At 48.9% G+C, this 20228-nt stretch overlaps 1 protein-coding gene across 2 annotated transcripts; it reads right to left on the bottom strand.

Annotated features, from left to right (window-relative positions):
• Positions 1-6766: 6766 nt before the first annotated feature.
• Positions 6767-17428, bottom strand: ALAD (aminolevulinate dehydratase). 2 transcript variants are annotated; one of them, XM_081273886.1, is made up of 13 exons: positions 17273-17428; positions 12953-13058; positions 11849-12017; positions 10483-10533; positions 9966-10062; positions 9509-9644; positions 9306-9389; positions 9118-9206; positions 8785-8840; positions 8614-8701; positions 8434-8520; positions 7964-8093; positions 6767-6921 (listed from the first exon to the last, which is right to left on the bottom strand). In XM_081273886.1, exons 2-13 carry the CDS (start codon positions 13005-13007, stop codon positions 6863-6865), a joined length of 1101 nt encoding a protein of 366 aa, XP_081130012.1. In that variant the 5' UTR covers positions 13008-13058; positions 17273-17428; the 3' UTR covers positions 6767-6862. The 2 variants fall into 2 exon arrangements, with proteins under 2 accessions (XP_081130012.1, XP_081130011.1); XM_081273885.1 differs by having other exon boundaries at positions 12953-13081; positions 17273-17406.
• Between the last annotated feature and the right edge of the window lie 2800 nt (positions 17429-20228).

Below are 20228 nucleotides of genomic sequence, written 5' to 3'. Positions count from 1 at the left end.
TCGGGTATAGAGCTTCTGCTAAAAAGGCCCAAATTTGCCAGCAAGAAGTAATCTTCCTGGACTATTCCCTTAGGGGCAGTAAACAATGGCTCACTGAGCCCAGAAAACAAACCGTTGTGCAGATACCACCCCCATCTAACAAGAGGGCAAATAAAGAGGCTAAATTGGCAGCCCTAAACGGAGTAACCATGTTAACACTTTCCACACCGGGGGAACATAAGGACACAGACACTGAACTCCTCGACTTTACTGCGCTGAGCCTGCAATTTCAGAAAGCCCTACACTACATTAAAAATGTACATCAACTCACTCACCTTGGTTCAAAGAAACTGCAGGCATTCTCGAAGGATCAAGAACAGAGTTTTCCACTAACTGGCTCACAGCGAAAGGAAATAGCTGAACAGGTAACAAAAGCCTGTCGGGTCTATCAATTGGTTAATGCTTACCCTTCCAAGCTTCCTGCAGGAAGGCGCCTTCGAGGAACCAGACCAAGACAATTTTGGGAAGTGGACTTTACTGAAATTAAGCCAGCAAGGTATGGACTTAAATATCTCCTAATCTTTGTAGATACATTTTCAGGATGGATTGAAGCCTTCCCTACAAAAAAAAAAAAAAAAAAAAGGCACAAATGGTGGTCAAGAAGATCCTGAAAGATATTTTTCCAAGATACGGCCTGCCTAAGGTAATAGGGTCTGGTAATGGACCGGCGTTCGTGGCCCAGGTAAGTCAGGAGTTAGCCAGGACCCTGGGGATTAATTGGAGGTTACATTGCGCTTATAGACCCCAGAGCTCAGGACAGGTAGAAAAAATGAATAGAACCATTAAAGAGACCTTAACGAAATTAAGCTTAGAGACCGGCATAAAAGATTGGACTATGCTCCTGCCTTATGTACTGTTTCATACAAGAAATACTCCCTCTGTTTCTTTGTGTAACCTCACCCCCTATGAAATTCTCTATGGTGCCCCTCCTCCAGTAAGGGACCTGACCCCAACTCTAAGACCTAACAATCCCTTCCACACCCCCTTGCTTGACAGACTTAAAGCTCTTGAAAAAACTCAGTGATACCTGTGGAAACAGCTGGCCACTGCCTACCAACCTGGGGACGAAGAAACTCCACATTGATATCAAGTGGTGTGGGAAACTTCATCTACGTAAGATGACATCAGGTGTTATCCCTGGAATCCCACTGGAAAGGACCATACCAGGTGCTACTTATAACACCTACAGCGGTAAAGGTAAACGGAATCACTTCCTGGATCCATGCCTCTCATCTCAAGCCTACGCCCTGTCCAGACTCTGGCTGGAAATTAAAAAAGACTGGTAACCCTCTCAAATTGCTATTCGCCGTGTGGATGGGGCTATGGACTCTCCCCTTGACCACCAGTAGTCCTAACCCTCATCAGCTCGTTCAGCAGCGATGGCTGATCACAAATCCTACTGGACAGGAAGTATAATCTATCTTGCATACAGCCCCCTTAGGGACCTGATGGCCATCTCTCCACCCAGACATTTGTCAGCTGGCTATAGGTCTTTCCTATTGGGATATCCCTGATGAAGAGGATCCCACTAAAATTCCATTAAATCCCTTCCGTACCATAGATAATGGAAACAAACATTATGGATGTAGGGACACTCGAGCCAGATGCAGGTTGGCTAACCTAAATTACTATGTTTGCCCGGTGGACTATCAAAGCCACAAACAGTCACAGCTGTGTGGGGGAAAAACTGACTTCTCCTGTAAGTCATAAGGATGTAAACATACAGGGGCTACCTGATGGAACCCAAACCTCCGCCGGTTCTCAGACCATTGCCCCCTTGCTGAAGTAACAGGTACTGAGGTATCTCTCCACCCATTCACTCCTCTCTTCTCCTGTCAGTGCCCACACCGGGTCCCACCAGGTCCTCTTACCAGCTAACCCAAAGCTCAAACCAGCTGAGGAGAGCCCTCAGACCCCTATCCAAGATGTAATAAAAATGGCCTTTAAAGTTGCTTTGTCATCACTGAAAACAGGTTACTAAAAATTTAAAGTCCCTCACAGGCTTTTTGGGATACTCACTCCAGTCTTCCCCTCTGCTCTACCTGTTCTACTACTCAAGTTTTTGTTGCAAGGAAAATCCCAAACCCCTTTCCCATTATTCTTTTACATCTCTCCTTCCTCATTCTCAGATCCACGGAGCTGCTCTCAGCACTGCCTTCCCCGTCCTCCCCCTCTGTACCAGGGCCACAGAAAAGTCTTAACTGACCTTCTCCAGAAGTCTTCACCATGGCTGACTTTAGGACTTTCAGCAAAAGAGTCCCTATAAAAGAGTTCAGTATAGATAAGCTTCCTCTTTTCATGTTGCCCTGTTCTACTTGGCCACTGGCTGGAAAAATCAGCACTCCTAAGCTAGACACCCCCTTACTAGTTTTTCACAAAATATGTGAACAGGGCCTCTGGCCTTGAGTTGGGGCTTCACAGAGATGGCTACATTTCTAAGATAAAAAAGTTATCAACAGGGCTCCATGGTAACAGCTGGCAGAAAAAAAAAATTCTCCCCCTCCCAGGTGTCCTTAAAAAGTTAACTTGCCCAGAACAGAGAAAAAAAAAAAAAAAAAAAAGAAACAAAAACTGCTTTTTGTAAACTTCTGCAGACTGTGAACTTCTGAGCCCCTTCCCTTACATGTTGAGTACAAAATTCTGAAACTACCTAAACTTGGGGTTCAGGGGATTAATTGATTACAACAGAAGCAGTGCCCTCTGAATCCGGTTGCAACCAAATAGGACTGTTTCCCTGTCTTCAGTGCTATCTTAGGTGCCTTGCCTTGTCCGTCCCTACAACAGTATAATTCTATATACTTGAACATTATTTATATATTTTCATAAAATGGTCAACAGATGTGATTAATTGTATAATGGTGCAGATGTTTCCCAGAGTGCTCTATCATGACGCAGTTTCATTTAAAGATCAAATAAGGGGACATACAACCCGGTTCCGCCAGGAACCTGTATCCCTCACTTTAGCCATCTTATTAGGAATGGGAATTGCTGCAGGGGTGGGCACAGGGACCACTGCCCTGATCCGTGGGACACAACAAATGACCCAATTAGAAACAGCAATGGACCAAAACTTAAAGATATTAGAAACCTCCATCACAGCTTTGCAGGAATCTTTAACCTCTCTCTCTGAAGTTGTTTTACAGAACAGGCGAGGGCTGGACCTCCTCTTCATGAGAGAAGAGGGCCTTTGTGCTGCATTAAGGGAAGAATGTTGTTTTTATGCCGACCATACTGAAGTTAAAAAAAAATCTATGAGTAAATTAAAAAGACGCCTTGAAGAGCGTCAGCGAGAGAGAGAGAGGCCCAAAAAGGGTGGTATGAGTCTTGGTTCACACAGTCCCCCTGGTTAACTACGCTTTTATCAGCCCTGGCCGGTCCTTTAATAATTCTTATATTGTTGCTAACTCTAGGACCCTGTTTGCTCAACCGTATAGTTTCCTTTCTCCAAGCCCAAATTGGACAAATCAAACTTATGGTAATCAGACAACAATATACCCCACTAACAGACATAAAATGTGACACCCCCCAATGATCACTTTTATGATTAAAAGTAGCCAGAAGAAGAAGTGGGGAATGAAAGGTTAATAAAATAGGTACTTGTCACTCCGTTTTTCTATATGCTTAACAAAACACTGTTTGCTAATCTTGTTCCCAGAATGAGCTGTCCCCAACTGCCAAACTACAAAATGTAATTTCTCTCCCTACCCTCTCCAAGGAAAGTATATAAGCTCTGCTTAAGCTGTCATCAGGGCTTTATCTCTCTTTGCTCTAGTGAGCTCTGAGCCCCAGCATGCTGGTCCCCAAATAAACCCTTTTGCTGTTACATGAGACAGTCTCTTGGTGGTCTCTTCCTCCGATGTTTCGCCGGTCCCTTACAATAGGCTCTGATGTTTGGAATTGGGGCTCGGAGCAGGGAGCAGTTAGGATTCCCCATTCCCTGTGTGGACAGTTGGTGATCTCTGCTTTTAGGTAGTGAATTGGCTGATTAAAAAGCCTGTTGAAGGGACAAGCCACAGTCTAAGCTGGCACATAGGACAGGGAAACAAGAAAATCAAGTCTCACTAAGGCCCTTAGCACTCATCAACTCAATGGTGATGCCTAGAGGTCAGATCATGTGTCATGCCAGGCTATGAAAACTGAGTCCTCTGCCCAGGGATAAAATTACTTCTAGCAAGGGCAGGTCATTCTTCTTCTGTACTTCCTGTGCTCTAGCCACACCAGCCCTATGCTCCTCCAGTTCCTTCTAGCCCCAGGGCCTTTGCACCACCATTCTTTCTGCCTGAAATGCTGTTGTCCAAGCATAGCTTGGTCACTCATCCAAACGTCAGTCTTTCAATGAAACATTTTCTGATCCTCCAAAGCAGGTCAGGTCCTATGGCCTCTTTCACATCACCTATCAAGTCACTGGTAGATCTGCTTCCTGGTTCTCAGGGATATTCATCCTCATTTGGTGCAGTGTTTACCATGTGCTACCCAAGTGGTCTGGCCACACATTTGTCTGCCTACTTTGAACTATTTATACCTAAAGGGCACCATCTGTCCCCCATCTCTCTGTGCCTAGAACCAAGCCAGGCTCTATACTTGCTTAGCAGTGATGAGTCTGAGATGGCCTGACAAACCTTTGCTTCCACATCAATCATTTTAACCAGAAATGAGTTCAGGGGCCAGGAGGCAGGAGGCCCAGCAGCTAAGACACCTAGAGGTTCTGGTCTGGTCTGTCTCTGGCCCAGCAATGACTATCTCCCAGTTGGTGATGTAGGTCCTATGTCGTAGGTACAGGTGCGGGCTCAGGCTCTTGGAAGAAGCTTTGGGAGTCTTCAAGCTCTGATCTTGGCTGGCCACCTTTCAGAAGGTGAGAACAGGGTGAGATGAGGCCTTAATAAGGTGAGCCAACCACAGCTCTGATGAAGGACACCAAGAGGTGGAAGGGACTGGATTGTCTGTAGGAGCTGCCAGGAGTTTATAATTCTAAATGAATGAATTTATTCTACATTAAAAATGGGTTGTACTGCCAGGTTGGTGGTGTATGGCTGTAATCCCAAATGAGGAGGCTGAGGCAGGAGGATCCCAAGTTGGAGGACAGTCTCAGCAACTTAGTGAGACCTTGTCTCAAAATTAAAAAACTTAAGAAGGGCTGGGGTTACAGATTAGTGGTAAAGTGCCTGTGGGCTCAATCCCTAATACAGGGGCGGAGAAGGACTGTACTGTTTTGGGGTCTGAATTGACCTTGTTTTGGCCATAGATGGGGATTCCCTATCCCTTTGCAGATGGGCAAGTAGACTTGCAAAATGGATTCTCCTTAACTGGGCCTTAACTTTCATTGGGAGGAGACTCATTGTCAGTCTTAAAATGACTACAAGCACTTGTGAAGTTGCTAGAGCCAGAAACCCATGAAGGCATCCTTGTTTCCTTCTCCACAGTGATTTAAAGCATTGGCAAAATTTGCTAAGTGGTGTAGTTCAATGGTAGAGGTTCTTGGCTAGCATGCATGAGGCCCTGGCTTAACCCCCAGCACGGGGTGGGGTGGGAGGAGAACATCTTTCAGTGGGCTGCACATTAAATACAAAATAAAATCTAAGCTCATTACCAGATGTGGGACTTGGCCTTTCTACCCATATGCCTCTTCCTCACCTGCTCCAAAGCCCTGTTGAGCTCCTCCCACCACAGGGTCATGGTACATACCATCTTCTCTTCTTTGTTCTTGTGACCTGCATCTTTGTCAGGATCTTTTCTTGTCCCTCTCAGGCTTTTTTTTTTTTTTTTTTTTTTTTGTACTAGGAATTGAACTCAGGGGTGCTGCACCACAAAGCCACATCCCCAGCCCTTTTTTTTATATTTTATTTAGAGACAGGGTCTTACTGAGTTGCTAGTGCCTCCCTAAGTTGCTGAGGCTGGCTTTGAACTTGTGATCCTCCTATCTCGGCCTCCTGAGTGGCTGGAATTACAGGCATGCGCCACCATGCCCAGCTTCCCTCTCAGTCTTAGCCTCAGAGAGGGTCTCCAGACCATGCTCTGAAGAGGGTCCTACCCCTTACTCTCTGAGACCCTTTCCTTCTTTCAAAGCACTTATCACAGTTTGTAACCACTTTGTCCCTTTTCTTCTTAACTGTTTTCCCTACTCTCTGTACAATTTCCAGAAGGAGCCAGGCCTGTCCTACTGTCTCCCTGGCACCCAGTGCCTGGTCATAGAGCAGAGGTTCTCAAGAACTATCCTGTGCCTGGAAAGCCTGTGGTGGTGGCGCTCCAGCAGTCAGGAACTCCCCCTTTGCTTCTGGAGTTTGGTCCTCATTCACCCGTCACTCTTCCTCAGGTCTAGGCTGAAGAGAACAGGGGCTCCCAGGCAGCCTGGCGACCACTGGCCTGTGTGGAACCAAAGCCCGGCTCAGCTCCACCCCCAGGGTTGTCACGCTGGGTCTCAGGCCCAGGCTTTCCTGAGCTTCTTGGGATCCAAAGTCCAACTGCTCTCCTCTAGCCTCGTGCTCCAAGCCCCTCTCCCAGGCCCCACCACGCCTGCCCTGGGGAACTCTTGGTTGCTGTCAAGCTGAAGCCACACCTGAGGAGAGAGCTGGGGGTGGAAAACATGAGCCTCAGGCTGAGCTTGGGCAGGGGCAGGAAGTTCGGAGAGCCCATGAGGCTGTGACCAGGATTGGTAAGATTCAGCAAGTTGGCAAAAGCCAGCCAGGGCGCTGGGCCCCTGCAGGCATGTAAGCAGGAAGCAGGCACAGGGCACAGTTCTAAAAGCAGCCTTTACTTTGGTTTTCACTTCTCCAAGGCCCTGGGAGTCTTCTCAAGTTCTAGATCTTGGGTCCTGCACGCTGGTTACTCACTCCTTCAGCCACTGCAGGAGCTGAGGTGTGTAGTAGGTGATGATGATGTCAGCACCTGTGTCAGGGAGAGGCGGGAAGAGGGGCGGGGCATGGCATCAGCATAGCCTGTGGGTCACACACAGGACTGGGCCCACTTCAGTCAGCTCCAGACCCTGGGTGAGTCACTTTCTCTTTCTGGGCCTCATGTGAAATGCACAGCTGGGGAAGTAGGTAACTGCAAGCCCCCTTCCCTGGCTGGGATGGAGACATCAAGGCCAGCGCTCCAATGGGCCGGAACACAAGCACTCTGCTTCCTAGCCAGTGACCTTTCACTCCCTGCCACATCACCCTGAGCACCTGGAAGGGGCTGACTGAGCCTCTACCCCATTGTCTCCCACAGGTCCTAGTGATGAGCTAGAGTGCCAAATCTGCTTCCTGTTTCACCAGACCTTTCTGGTGAGTGGGGTGGGCAGGGTTCTGCTGTTAAACCCCTGGCCCATTGGCCCACAGCTGGAGCCCATTCTAATGACCAGGATAGTGTGCTATACTAACAAAACCCGTTCCCATTATGGAGTAACAGGCATATGCTAATTGAACATATTATCTCATTTCATCCTCAGGACAACCAGGTACTAGTTATCTTATCCCTAGCTTACAGATAAGGATCTTGGGATTGAGAGAGCGTCTTGTCCAAGTTTTCATCACCAGAAAGCAATAGAGGGCTCTGTTTTCTTCATTGTCCCATGTTCTGTTCTGTCCTTCCACTCCCTTTCCTCAGTCCGTCTATTTGTTTTTTTTGGGGGGTGGTGGGGAAGAGGATAGTGGTGCCCAGGGGCTCTTTACTACTGAACTACATTCCTAGTCCTTTTTATTTTGAGACAGGGTCTTGCTAAATTGCTGAGGCCAGCCTTGAACTTGCAATCCTCCTCCCTCAGCCTACCAAGTAGCTGGGATTACAAGCATGTGCCACCACGCCTGGACTTTGTCTCTTTAGATACCTGTGTTTACAAGCATAAGAGTCCAGGCTGTCTCATGACATCGTTTCCCTATCTGGACAGAGTGCCGGTCAGTCTCTGGGGCACAGGTCACAACCCCCACCTGCTCTGTTCTGCGCTTACCTGCTCTGCGGAAGGCGGTCATGGCCTCCAACACGGCAGCCTTGAGATCAAATGCCCCAGCCCGGGCGCCGTGCCACAGCATGGCGAACTCCCCAGACACGTGGTAGACAGCGAGGGGGAGCTGGGGGTGCTGTGGAGAAGCAGCCATGGGAACAGGGTTGAGGTGGGGGGCACCTGTGCTCTGGAATGTCCCTCCCTCCCTGCCCAGTCTGTGACCACCTTGAGCTCTATTCTGAGTCTGTGCTCCTGGCAGCCCAGTCTGATCTAGAGCTGTCCTTCCAGAGCCGTTCATAGGCCCCTGTGAACCCCGGCACAGAGGCCGTGCTGGTTCTGGGCAGGAATGGGAAGAGAGGCCTCCGGCTCAGGTGCAGACTGCTTCTAGCTCTGAGATGCCAGAGTCCTTCAATCGAAGGTCCCAGCGTCTGGGGACTCTCCCAATCTCTGAGTCCTCAAGTCTGCTCTGTGCTCACCTTGTCCTTCACCTCCCGCACGATGTCCAGGTAGGGCATTCCCGGCTTCACCATGAGCATGTCGGCTCCTTCCCGTACGTCCCGGTCCTAAGGGAAGAGGGTAAAGTGTCTTGGAAAAGGACAGGCAGGAAGGGTGTGTGTGTGTGTGTGTGTGTGTGTGTCTCAAGCCTGGTCACTTACCACTGCTCGGAGGGCCAGGCCTCGGGCTCCAGGGGGCAGCTGGTAGCAGCGGCGGTCTCCAAAAGCTGGGCTTGACTGAGCAGCGTCCCTGCAGAGCACAGTCACCCTGTGAGCTCCAGCTGTGGGCTACGGGTCAGGGGTTAACAGCAGAAGCCTGCCCACCCCACTCACCGGAAAGGCCCATAGAAACACGAAGCAAATTTGGCACTGTAGCTCATCACTGATACCTATGGAGACAATGCGGTGAGGCCCAGGCAGCCCTTTCCAGGTGCTCTGGGGTGAAGTGACAGAGTGGAAGGCCCGAGGCTAAGAAGAGGCGTGCCTGAGTTCTAATCCCATTGGAACACTGGGTCTTGATCTCCCCATCCGAGGTGCAGAGGCTGAGATGGACCCCAAAGGTCTAATCCAGTGTTGTCCTCTGCTCTGTGATTCTAGGCTCATGGACACAGGGCTGTCCAGGCTCTCTCCACCCTGCCGCCCTCCCCCTGCACTCCCGGCACATACCCTGTTGCCAAGTCCATGTGCCATCAGGGCGTCCTTGATGGCTTCCACTCGTCCGTCCATCATGTCCGACGGCGCTACTACCTGACATCCTGAGGGGCAGAGGGTGGTCTTCAGAACTCTGGGACCCTCTATCCACTCTGCCAGCTCCCCAACCCACAGGTGTCCACCCCTGCTGGGGACTCACTCACCTGCCTTGGCATAGGCCAGTGCCACCTCTGCCAGTCGCTGGCGGCTTTCCTCGGCCTTGAATGCTCCATTCTCACTCAGGAGCCCTGCAGGACAAGATGGCGGGGTTGGGGGAGTGCTTTGGCTCTTGGCCTGTGTCCACCCTGGGGAGAACTGGGCAGTGGGTGTGGGTGGCAGCAGGGTTGGTGGGAGGGAGGAAGCTCACCACAGTGACCATGGGAGGTGTAGGGGCACAGGCAGACGTCACAGGCCACCAAGAGGCTGGGGAAGGTCTTTCTCAACAGACGGACTGCCTCGATAGTTGGGGACTCCTCGGAGTCGGCTGCAGAGCCCCTTTCATCCTAGGGGCAGGGGAAGAACAAAGCGATGTATCTGTCACATGAAGCCCTTGGGGGGACAGGGCAGCCAGCCATTGCAGAGAGCAGCCCCGGCCCTCACTTTCTGTCACGGTCACAACCCCTGGATAAGGAAGCACTGAGGACTGTGCCCACTGCAGAGGAAACAGGGACCTAGAGAGGGGACCTGACTTACCCTGTCAGGGTACCAGGTACTTAGCTTCCTGACCCCTAGGAGTACTATCTTAAGGGCTGGGACAATGGCCATTCACTCCTGTCCCCACCCTCACCCCACCTCTTTTCTTAACTCTTCCTCCAATTCTTCACCTTGGGGACTCTGCTGGGGACACCAAAGATGAGGACACAGCGCAGGCCCTCTTCCACCAGGGGCTTCAGCATCTCTTCCAGCCGGTTCACACCATACCTGGGAGGGGATGGGAGGGACTGAGGGGGGCCAGTCCTGGTGGCACCAGGAGGGTGCCAGCCCCTAGGACAGGGCTGGGAAGGAATGCACCCACCAAACAGGTGGGGAAATCAAACCCCAAATATTAGAGCTGTGGAATCAGCTGTAGCAGCTCCTCCAAGGTGGTCTAACTGAACTCCTTTCTCAAGTTCAGCTCTGCGTGCAACAACCTCGCCGAGGGCTCCTGGTGAAGCTTGTCACTTCACGAGGCTGCCCCTTAACTGTGCACAGCTGTGGCCCCAGGGAAGCCCTTCTCTCCACTGAGCTGCAGTTTGTGTCTCTGGATCTTCTACCTCCGGGGTCTACTTCTGCCTCCGGGCACCTCCCCCTGCAAAATTTCTCCCTCGATCATCCCCTTGCCCTCTCCAGCATGCCTCCTACCTGGCCACTCCTGGCAGGCTGGCAATAGGTTGTACGTCATCAGGAACATCCCTGTAAGAGCAGGGGGTGGGCTATGGATTGGTGGCTGTGGGAAGGGCAGGTGGTGGTGGGGTGACTGGGAGGGATGGTTGGGAAGCTGGGAAGGAATGTGGGAATGGAGATGGAGGGAGGGGGATGGGGTCCAGTGTCTGGCTCCCCTGGCCTGAAATAATAATAGGAACAAGAATAACAGTGACAATAAAAGCAAGTGTACTAGAAGAACAGTAATGCGTCAACAGGAAGGAATCAAGTGGTTAAGAATGTGGACTCTGACATCAGAAGTCCTTACTTCCTCCACTAGTCACTGTCTGACTGGGTGATCTTGGCCAAGTTACATCATTTCTTTGAGCCTCAAGGCCCTTCATCTAGAGCCTGGATGGGATCAATTCCTTCATTCAATAAAAATTTACTGAGCACTTATTTTTTAAAAAGTATTTATTTTTTTAGTTGGACACAATATATTTATTTATTTTCATGTGGTGCTGAGGATCGAACCCAGGGCCTCGCATGTACTAGGCGAGTGCTCTACTGCTGAGCCACAACCCCAGCCCCAACGGAGCACTTATTATGTGTCCGGTACTGGTCTAGGTGCTGGTAATACAACAGTGAACAGAACAGGCAAAAATCCCTGTCCTCATGGAGTTGACCCTGTTGGAGAAAATGTCTATTCCTTCTTCATACAAATGCTGTCAGGACTGAACAGATCATGTATGTAGGTTGCTCGAATAGTACCTTGTACACAGTAGGTCTGCTGTTGCTTTATTAATAATCGTGATTGCATGATTATTATTCATAAGCCCCTCTTATGAGGATATAGCACTTTACAGCTGACAGAGCCTTCCACGTTTCTACTGTATTCCAAAGATTCAGGATGGCAGGCAAGAGTAGTTATTCTTATTTTACAAATGGGAAAACTGAGGTCTTTTCAAGGTTTGTGCCATTCTTAAGACTTCTTATCCCAGTTGGCCACTTCCAATACTCTGAGTTTCCAGCTGACAGCCCATTTCCCATCCCCCTATGGTATTGGGGACTGAATCCAGGGCCTTGCTTATGCTAGGCAAGCAATCTACCGCTGAGCTACACCCACAGCCCTTTTTATTTTTTATTTTGAGTCAGGGTCTTGTTAAATTGCCCAGGTTGGCCTGGAACTTGTGATCCTCTTGCCTCAGCTTCCTCAGTAACTGGGATTACAGGCACGTGTCACCATGCCTGGCTGTGATGGCCCAATTTACACCTCCCCCCACCAGCAATACTGATGCCTGGACCAGTCACACACCTGCCCCCACCATGGACAGATCAAAGGCCTGGCCCATTCCTGGGGACTTACGTGACAAAGATGGGGTAAATGAAGTTGGAAGCACTGAGGGTGGTGGCCGCTGTCTGCCAGGTCCGAAGCAGGGGGTGGAAGTAGCCACTGTGCAGAACAGACTGGGGCTGCATGGTGGGGGCCAGAGGCCAGCCAGCTAGTTCTTGGGGTGTCTGCTGCGTGCTGAGCTCTGAAAGGGGCAACGGAGACACATGAAATATGGTCTCCGACCCTGAGACGGACACATCTGAAAGGCAGCTCTTCCAGCTTCCTGCCGCCCCTCTCTCTAGCCTAGTGGGGTCCACCAATCCCTGCTGGGCTCATGGTAAAGACAAAAAATGAACATAAGTCTTTAGAAACTTCATAGCAATTTGAATCCAATGAAGAAACTTTTGAGTTTGTTGTGTATGTGACTGCTATTTAAAAAAAATAAATTTCTGGTTATTATTTTTTACCAGATTTTATCAAACAACCAATGGGCTGGAAATTAAAAAAAGAAAGACAAACAGAACTAATCCCTCCCTAGGCATACTTGGAGAAGCACTGATCCAGACAACATTTCCCTGCACAATGCCCATGCTCACAGTAGAAATTTTAGAAGAGTACAGGTAAGCCAAAAGAGAAGAATTCCCTATAATTCCACCTCAAGTGAAGCGCAGGTAATACCTTGCCATGGGGACTTCCGGTTATGCAGGACATATGTGCTCCTGCACCCTCCCCCAACGGGGTGACCATTAAGGCTGTCTCCCAGCCAAGGAGACTCCGGCACTTTCCTGCTTTGTGGTGGCACCTTGTCCCTCTGAGAAGGCTTGTGCAATCTCCAGGGCCCCACCACGCCCACATCCACAGGCCTCTCCTCCACTATCCGGGAGAGGCTTTCTTCTTGCAACCTCTCTTACGTAAGAGTTTTTTGTTGATCTGTCTCATCTTGTACCAATAACTTCTGCGGGGCAGGGTCCAGGGTTAGTTTATTTTCCCCTGCCCCCTTACACTCTGCCCACCTGTGGACTCTGGCACAGAGCAAGTATTTAATTACATTACGTACAAGATATTATGCCCTCCATGCCAGAGAGATGATATGAGGCAGGAAGAAGCGGGGCATTCACGTGTTTCTTGAGCACTTACTGTGTGCCAGGCCACGCTGGACTCTCCCATAGGTGACTTCTCCTTGAGTTTGCATGTCAGTCCAGGGAGGCACGGTTGATGGAGTGCACTTCAGAGAGAAGGAGCCCTGCCACAAAGGAGTCATGGTTTCTATGTGGGTTAGAGAGCAGAAGAAGCTACTGGAAGACCAGGGCTTGAACTCAGTTTTGCAGGGTAAGTGGGTTCAGCTTAGGAGGGAAAAGTACAGCTCTCCCTTGGGAAGGGAAAAAGGGCAAAGTTGGGGTTGGAGGACAGCTGTGGACTGTTCTGAGGACCCCAGGAGGCGATGGAGCCCATGTGGAAGGAGGAGAGAGGAGAGGAAGGGAGGGGGCCAGACTGAAGGTCAAGGAAGATTCTGAGCAGGAAGTGGGGGAGTGGCTGGTCAAAACCTGGCTTTAGGAAGATAAATCTTGCCACTGAGCAGAACAGACCGGAAGCAGAGTATGGGCTATGGGAGGTCTGAGGGTGGAGAAGGAAGGGCCATGGTGATGCGGCCAAGAGGCGGTCTCTCAGGGCGGATGCGCTGTCTGCCTGACCCATTGGCCAGAGGACAGGGACAGGGCAGGAATAGGGTGACAGGAAACCAGGCTTGCAGAGAAGACAGAGGGCTTCATTTCAGACATTTCTTTTTGGAGGTGCTAGTAGCCAGGTGGGGTGTGTGTGTGGGGTAGCCACAGAAAGTGGGGATGGCAGGTCCAAGTCCAGCTGCTCCTTGGACAAACAGGACCTCAAGGCCCAGGGTGGGTAGGGACTTATCTAAGGTCACACAGTGCATTATAGGATAAAACAGCAGAACCCTGGTGATCCTTCAGTGTGCTTTCTGCCCAATCTCTCCAATCTCTTTGGCTCCCTCCCAGCCCAGGGGCCCATCTTATCCCATCCTCCTCCTTAGTGGGGTTGGGGTTATCAGGAGCCACACATGGACCCACCCTATCCCCACACCCCAGGGTGGGTCAGCCTCATCACCTGACACAGGGGCAAGCCAGGGCTCCCCAAAGATGTCTTAATCCCTAAATGAGCAATTATTCAGCAGATATGAGGTCCTGTCTGCCCATTTTCTGCAAGATTTTGCTTCCTGGTCTGCCAGGAATTAATTCAGCTCAGAGTAGTCAAGTTACTTGCCCAAGACCACACAGAGAGTTTAGTGATTGATCCAGAAACTAAATTTGTTCTAAAGTCCAAATGCAGGGTTTTATGTACTATCACCCACAATACTGGTAAATGTTTGATTGAGTAGGTGTCTCTCTGCCCACACTGTCTCTGCAATGGGTGCTAGAGAGAAATATATTGAATGTATTAATTAGGTGCTGGGTACTTTATGCTTACATTATCTCAATTGTAAGAACTGTCTTTTTAGTAATAAGGAAATGAAGGCTCTAAGAGGGTTTACATGACTTGCTCAATGTCATTCTGGAGAGTCAAGTCAAATTTTGAAACCAGGTTCACATGTCTCTGATTCATTTCCCTGAGCAACAATCTTTTGTAGCAGGCTGTGGACTTCTGGAATTCACAGCTGTATTCCACTGGCCTCAACCCCCATTTCCTTTAGAAGGCCCACAGAGCAACTGCCTTCTGCCTATAAGAAACCTCAAGCAGGATTGCCTAGGAGCTGCGCTGTCCAAATTTTATCCTGAGGACCCTGGGAGAGGTGGGAAGAGTACAACTGGAGGGGGAGGCCTTGCTAGAGAAGTTCCGTTTTGATCTTTTTTTTTTTTTTTTTTTATGGTCAGACAGATAGTAGTTTGAAAAATGGTGCTACTGCTGGAAGAATTAAAAAGTTGAAAATCGAGCTGGGTTTGTGGCTCAGTGGTAGAGCGTTTACCTAGCACGTGTGAAGCCCTGGGTTCAATCCTCAGCACCACATAAAGATATAAACAAATAAAGATATTGTGTCCAACTACAAGTAAAAAATATTTTTAAAAAAGTTGAAAATCACTGATCCTAGTTAATCTTTTACATTATAATATGGAAAATTGGGTGCAGAGAGGCTACAGGACTTGCTTGAAATGACACAGCCAGTGAGGTACAGAGCTAGGAAATGAGCCTGAGGCTGCTGGGACCACATAGTCAGTCTGTTACAACAGGCACTTGATAAACATCTGCAGAGTGGGAAAATGCCCCAAGTAACACCTCTGCTTTGCAGAGTCAAATCAGGCCAGGATTTTGCATTGTGAAAAGTACCTCAAAATTTGGGAGTTTTTTTGCACACGGGAAGGGCATGGCCCCTAAATTAAGGGAGCTTGCAAACCTCAGCTTAAATACTGTGTCACCCCATTTATAGGAACAAGACACAATGAGGCCCCACACCTTCGCTTGCTCACATAGATCAGGTTAGTTTTATGGAAGACAGTACAGGGCAGTGCAGAAGGAACCATCTTTCAGAATCAAGCTATTCCAGGTCTGGTCTGTGTTCTACTCTAATGTTGGCCAAGGTCAGCAGCTTTTCAGAGCCTTCATTTCATTATCTACGAAATGGGCTGACATTATCCAGCTTGTGAGGCTGTGGAGAAGATTAGAGGTAGTGCTGAGGTATATATCTGGCACCAAGTAGCTATTCAGTAAACAAGAAGCTAATTTTATTTTTTAAAAGGACTTTTATTTTTTTTTAAAGGAGAGAGAGAGAGAGAGAGAGAGAGAGAGAGAGAGAGATTTTTAATATTTTTATTTTAGTTTTCGGCAGACACAACATCTTTGTTTGTATGTGGTGCTGAGGATCGAACCTGGGCCGCACGCATGCCAGGCGAGCACGCTACCACTTGAGCCATATCCCCAGTCCCTAATTTTAATATTAAGAGGGGCAGGACTGATCTGGAACAAAATCTCCTGGTATAGTCCTGTGCCTTCTGCATCACACCCCGGAGGGAGGACATTTGTTTAGGCCTGGAGGGTCACAAGATGTTTCAAAGTCCCTGCTTCCTAACACCTAATGTGGTGGAGAAGGAATAAAACAACCCCCTACAGATGCAGAATAGTGTGGTGGCCCAGGTGCTGTGGGAGGATCCTGTCTCTGGGAGTCAAGAACAGCTTCATGGATGAAAGAACACTGAAGGTCTTGCCTTCCTTGGCTGGCTCCACCCCAACCTGGGTCTAACCTAACTTGGACCCTGAGAGCTGCCACCAAGGGGGCAAGCAGAGCTGCAGGGCTTCAGTCCCACAGGTTATGCTCCACTGATTCCAGAGGCTGTACTCTTGGCCCAGAGGGATGGCAACTGCTGCCAGTTCTGGCAGGCTCAGAAGGAGGCAGGTAGAATTGCCAGCTAGGTAGAAGAGTCAGGTTTAGAAACCCAAAGCCCCAGAAAGGCCCAGGACAGCAGCTGTCAGGCACTTCTGATGAGAAACCTACTGGTTGCTGGTTCAATCAACCCACGTTTCCTGAATTTTCTACTCTGTACCTGCTGTAGTGCTAGATACAGGGATTAAAGAGAAAAATGAGAACCCAGTCTGCTCCTGGGGCTTTGAAAGCCCTAATCTTTGGGTTCAGCAATTTGAAACCCAGAGAAGCTCCCATTTCCACAGATTCCTAGAATATCCTTGCTATGAGGTTTCTTGAAGCTTGCTGATTTCATCACTGAAACTCTGGTAAAACTGGGCTCAGAGAAGGGCAAAACGTTGACCCTGGATCCTGCAGCTGGTTAGCTGCAGATCTGGGCTAAAATTCAGTTCTCCAGCAGCCCAGTCCTCAATACCCACTATGACCTTTGGTACTGAGACAGATTTCACATTTTATTTGGCACAGTTGGACTTATGAAGAGCCACAGGCTAAGGGGGTGGAGGGAGGGAAGGGGTAGAGCCCTAATCTATCAGGCGGCTGCGATCCAGGGTGGTTAAATTTGTGGTCAGTGGAGTCGACCGATGTGAGTATAAATCCTGGTTCTGGCACTTTTCACCTGTATGACCTCAATTTCCTATTCTGGTAAGTGAGGACTTGAACGGACCTCAATGGGTTGTCGTAAGGACTGATTGGCCAAGCATGCAACGCCTAGCACAAGCGGTTCTTATATTTTCCACTCCTCTCCAGCCTGCCAGGCACCTCGGCTCCGCAATGATGCAGAAGGCCGGCGGTGCCCGGGGCGGGGGTGAATCCTAAGGAGGAAACAGGAGCGGGAAATCGGCTTCCAACCCCGGTTGTTGCAGGACCATCGAACCCAAGCAGGGGCCCACGGGGTCTCGGTCCCCAGCTGCAGGTCGGGAGCTTCAGGCGCCCGACACAAGCTACGGACGCAGGACTTAGTGCAACAGCCTCCGCCTCTCTCAGAGGCCGACCTCCAAACCCTCCAACTCCCGGAGTCCAGCCCCACTCACCTATCTCCTTGAAAGCTCCGAACCGCTGCTCCAGCCACTGCAGCGCGGGATCTAGTCTCCCGGGGCCCACGCGGGGGCGGGGCGGCTCACCCGGAAGCAGCTCCCCCCGCGGCCCGCCCTCCCCGCATGGAGGCCACGCCCCTGCGGCCACTCTCGGGGCAGGCGGGTCAGCCCTCCCGCGGCCCCGCCCACGCTTATCGGACTCAGGACCTAGCCAATTAGGTGTGTCGAGAGACTGGACAGCCCGTCCCTGCCCGCCACAGGGCGGGAGGAATGAGCTGGGGAGCCCACCCTGGCGTGTGGGAGGGGTCTCTGGGAGTGACCGCGTCTGGAAGGCTGGCATGCTCTGGGTTCCCCCTAGCTTTGCTTTACAGTTCTTCCCAGCCTCCCGCAGGTTTGGCCCTGGTTCATTTTTTGGTGAAAGAACAATTGGATGTCAAGGACATTGACACCAAATAATGCCTAACACAATAGTTTCATCAATCTTTGCACATTGAGCATTTAAAGTTGTTGAGTTCAGCACCAGACTGTCTTCCAAGTTTTTAGAGATTTATTCCAGCGTGATTACTCAGGGTCTACTCTGTGCCATGGGTTGAGAGACGTGATGTAAAAAGACATGGCATTAGAAAAAAACTCCCAGGGGCATCGCACCTGACTAGGATGGGTACAGTAAAAGATCTGAGCAAAGGTCTATGGTTGGTTGGGTGGGAGAGGACTTGTAGGGGCAGGAGGGGTCTGGTGAATTCAAAGGAAGCCACAGGAATCCAGATGGGACCTGAGGACTTAACCTCTAGTGGTGCTCATGGGAATTAAGAAAGGATGTTTCTACTGTGGAACAGGAATGGGCAGAAATGAGCCCGGAGTGAGCAGATTGGTGGTTGCAAGGTAAGGCAACCACCATTTATTACAACCACTATTTATTACAGGGCGTTGAAAATGTGTACGCTCGTGTGTATATTCCTTCATATATGTATATTTAAAGTTGTTGAGTTCAGCACCAGACTGTCTTCCACGTTTTTACACACACACACAATTTTTTTGGGGGGGTACTGGTACTTGAACCCAGGGGTGCCTTACCACTGAGCTATATCCCCAATCCTTTTTATTTTATATCTTGAGACAGGGTCTCCTTAAGTTACTGAGGGTCTCACTAAGGTGGCTCCAGTTTAGCAAGAACCTGTCTCAAAAAAAATTAAAAAGGTCTGGGGATGTAGCTTAGTGAAAAAGCCCCACTAGATTTCATCCACAGCATGAAATAAATAAAAGATGAAAAGGTTTATGTTCTGTGAATTTTATCTCAATTTTTAAAAAACTAGTTCACTAAAGGCAATGTGGTATTCTGGATTGGAGCAGTAACAAAAAAGATAGTATTAGAAAAACTGGTGAAATACAAGGACAGTTTGTCCTTTAGTTAATTTTTTTTCTTTCATTTGACAAATGTGCCATGGTTATGTAAGATGTTAATGTGAAGGGAAGCTGGGTGAGGGGTTTATCGGAACTCAGCATCCTTTGTAGTTTTCTGTAATTCTAAAATTTCTCTAAAAAGTTTATTTAAAACAACAAAAGCATCATCAAAGATGGCAGGGACACAATCTATTTTCATGAATTAGTGCTAAGATCCAGACAACTCACTTCTAAGGAGGCTCAATTTGCCATTGGTAAAAAAGAGGGGTAAAGCTGCAAAAGTAGTTTTGAATGGGTCAGGACAATCTCCTACTCCCCAGATCCAGATCAAAATCTCTGGGCACAAAGTGTTGTGCTTAAAGAAGAAAGATGAGAAGCTTTACCTTAGCTTGGTAACAAACCTTCAAAATCCAGATACCACTACAGGAATGATACAGGTGTGGCTAGGGCAAACTGATCCACTACCTCAAAGATTCTTCCCAGTTAAATTCTGTAATTTTAAATCATAGTCTCCTCTTTCAGGAGACATTGCTCTTAGAAAGTTAGTTTGGTGAAAAATGGGGCAGGATGAACTAACACCAAATAGGGGGGCTTTTGGGGATTCATTTTTAACTGGAGCATAAAGAGTTTTATGTTGTAAATTAAAATAGATGATAGGGTTAGCTCCTTACAACTGGGTAAGTATGGACTTATGAACCCAGAGTTCATGCTTTCTAGGCAAGTGCTCAACTACTGAGGTATATTGCCAACCCTTTTTTTGAGTCAAGGTCTTAAATTGCCCAGGCTGGCCTTGAACTTGCAATTCTCACCTCAGCCTCCTGAGCAGCTGGGATTAGATAAATGACACTGTGCCCAGATTGAATTTAATAGGAAGTGGGGAGTGACTGTAATACAGCCATGTTCCAGAAAGATCCACTTGGCAAGCAAAACACAGAGGAAGCAGATGAGGCAGGAAATTGAATTCAAAGGAAGCCACAGGAATCCAGATGGGACCTGAGGACTTAACCTCTAGTGGTGCTCATGGGAATTAAGAAAGGATGTTTCTACTGTGGAGCAGGAAAAAGCCACTGGACCAAGTAACCACTGGGGTTCTACCTTTGTAAAATATTATTTATAAATTTGTGATTTGTAAAACTTATATAGAGTTGTGGTTGATAAAATGACTGCTTCAGAGTTTTAAGATTAATACGTGAGGGCATTTAGAACAGTGCCAGACACAGGATGGGCTCAATAAACAGAGCTGATGAGAATCTATGTATAGGGGCCCAGCAGAGCCACAAAAGGCAGCACTCCTCCCTGAGAAGGAGCGGCATCTGCTGGTCATGCAAGGTGATGCAAGAGTCCACATTTACAAAAAGTCTGGCCCAGTCCGCACCTCAAATACCAAATGGGGCACCATTAGTGGGTCTTCTTGAAACACACATCCTCAAATATATGATTTTTTTTTTTTTTTTTGAGATGGGGTCTTGAACTCCTGGACTCAAGAGATTCTCCTACTTCAGCTTCCCAAGTGCTGAGACTATAGGCACATAACACCATAAGTCAGCTAGTA

Source organism: Spermophilus citellus (assembly GCF_964194105.1).
Source record: "Spermophilus citellus genome assembly, chromosome: 2".
Taxonomy (NCBI): domain Eukaryota; kingdom Metazoa; phylum Chordata; class Mammalia; order Rodentia; family Sciuridae; genus Spermophilus; species Spermophilus citellus.
The sequence above is the reverse complement of the archived record's forward strand: the minus strand, read 5'-3'. Positions and strand labels throughout refer to the sequence as shown.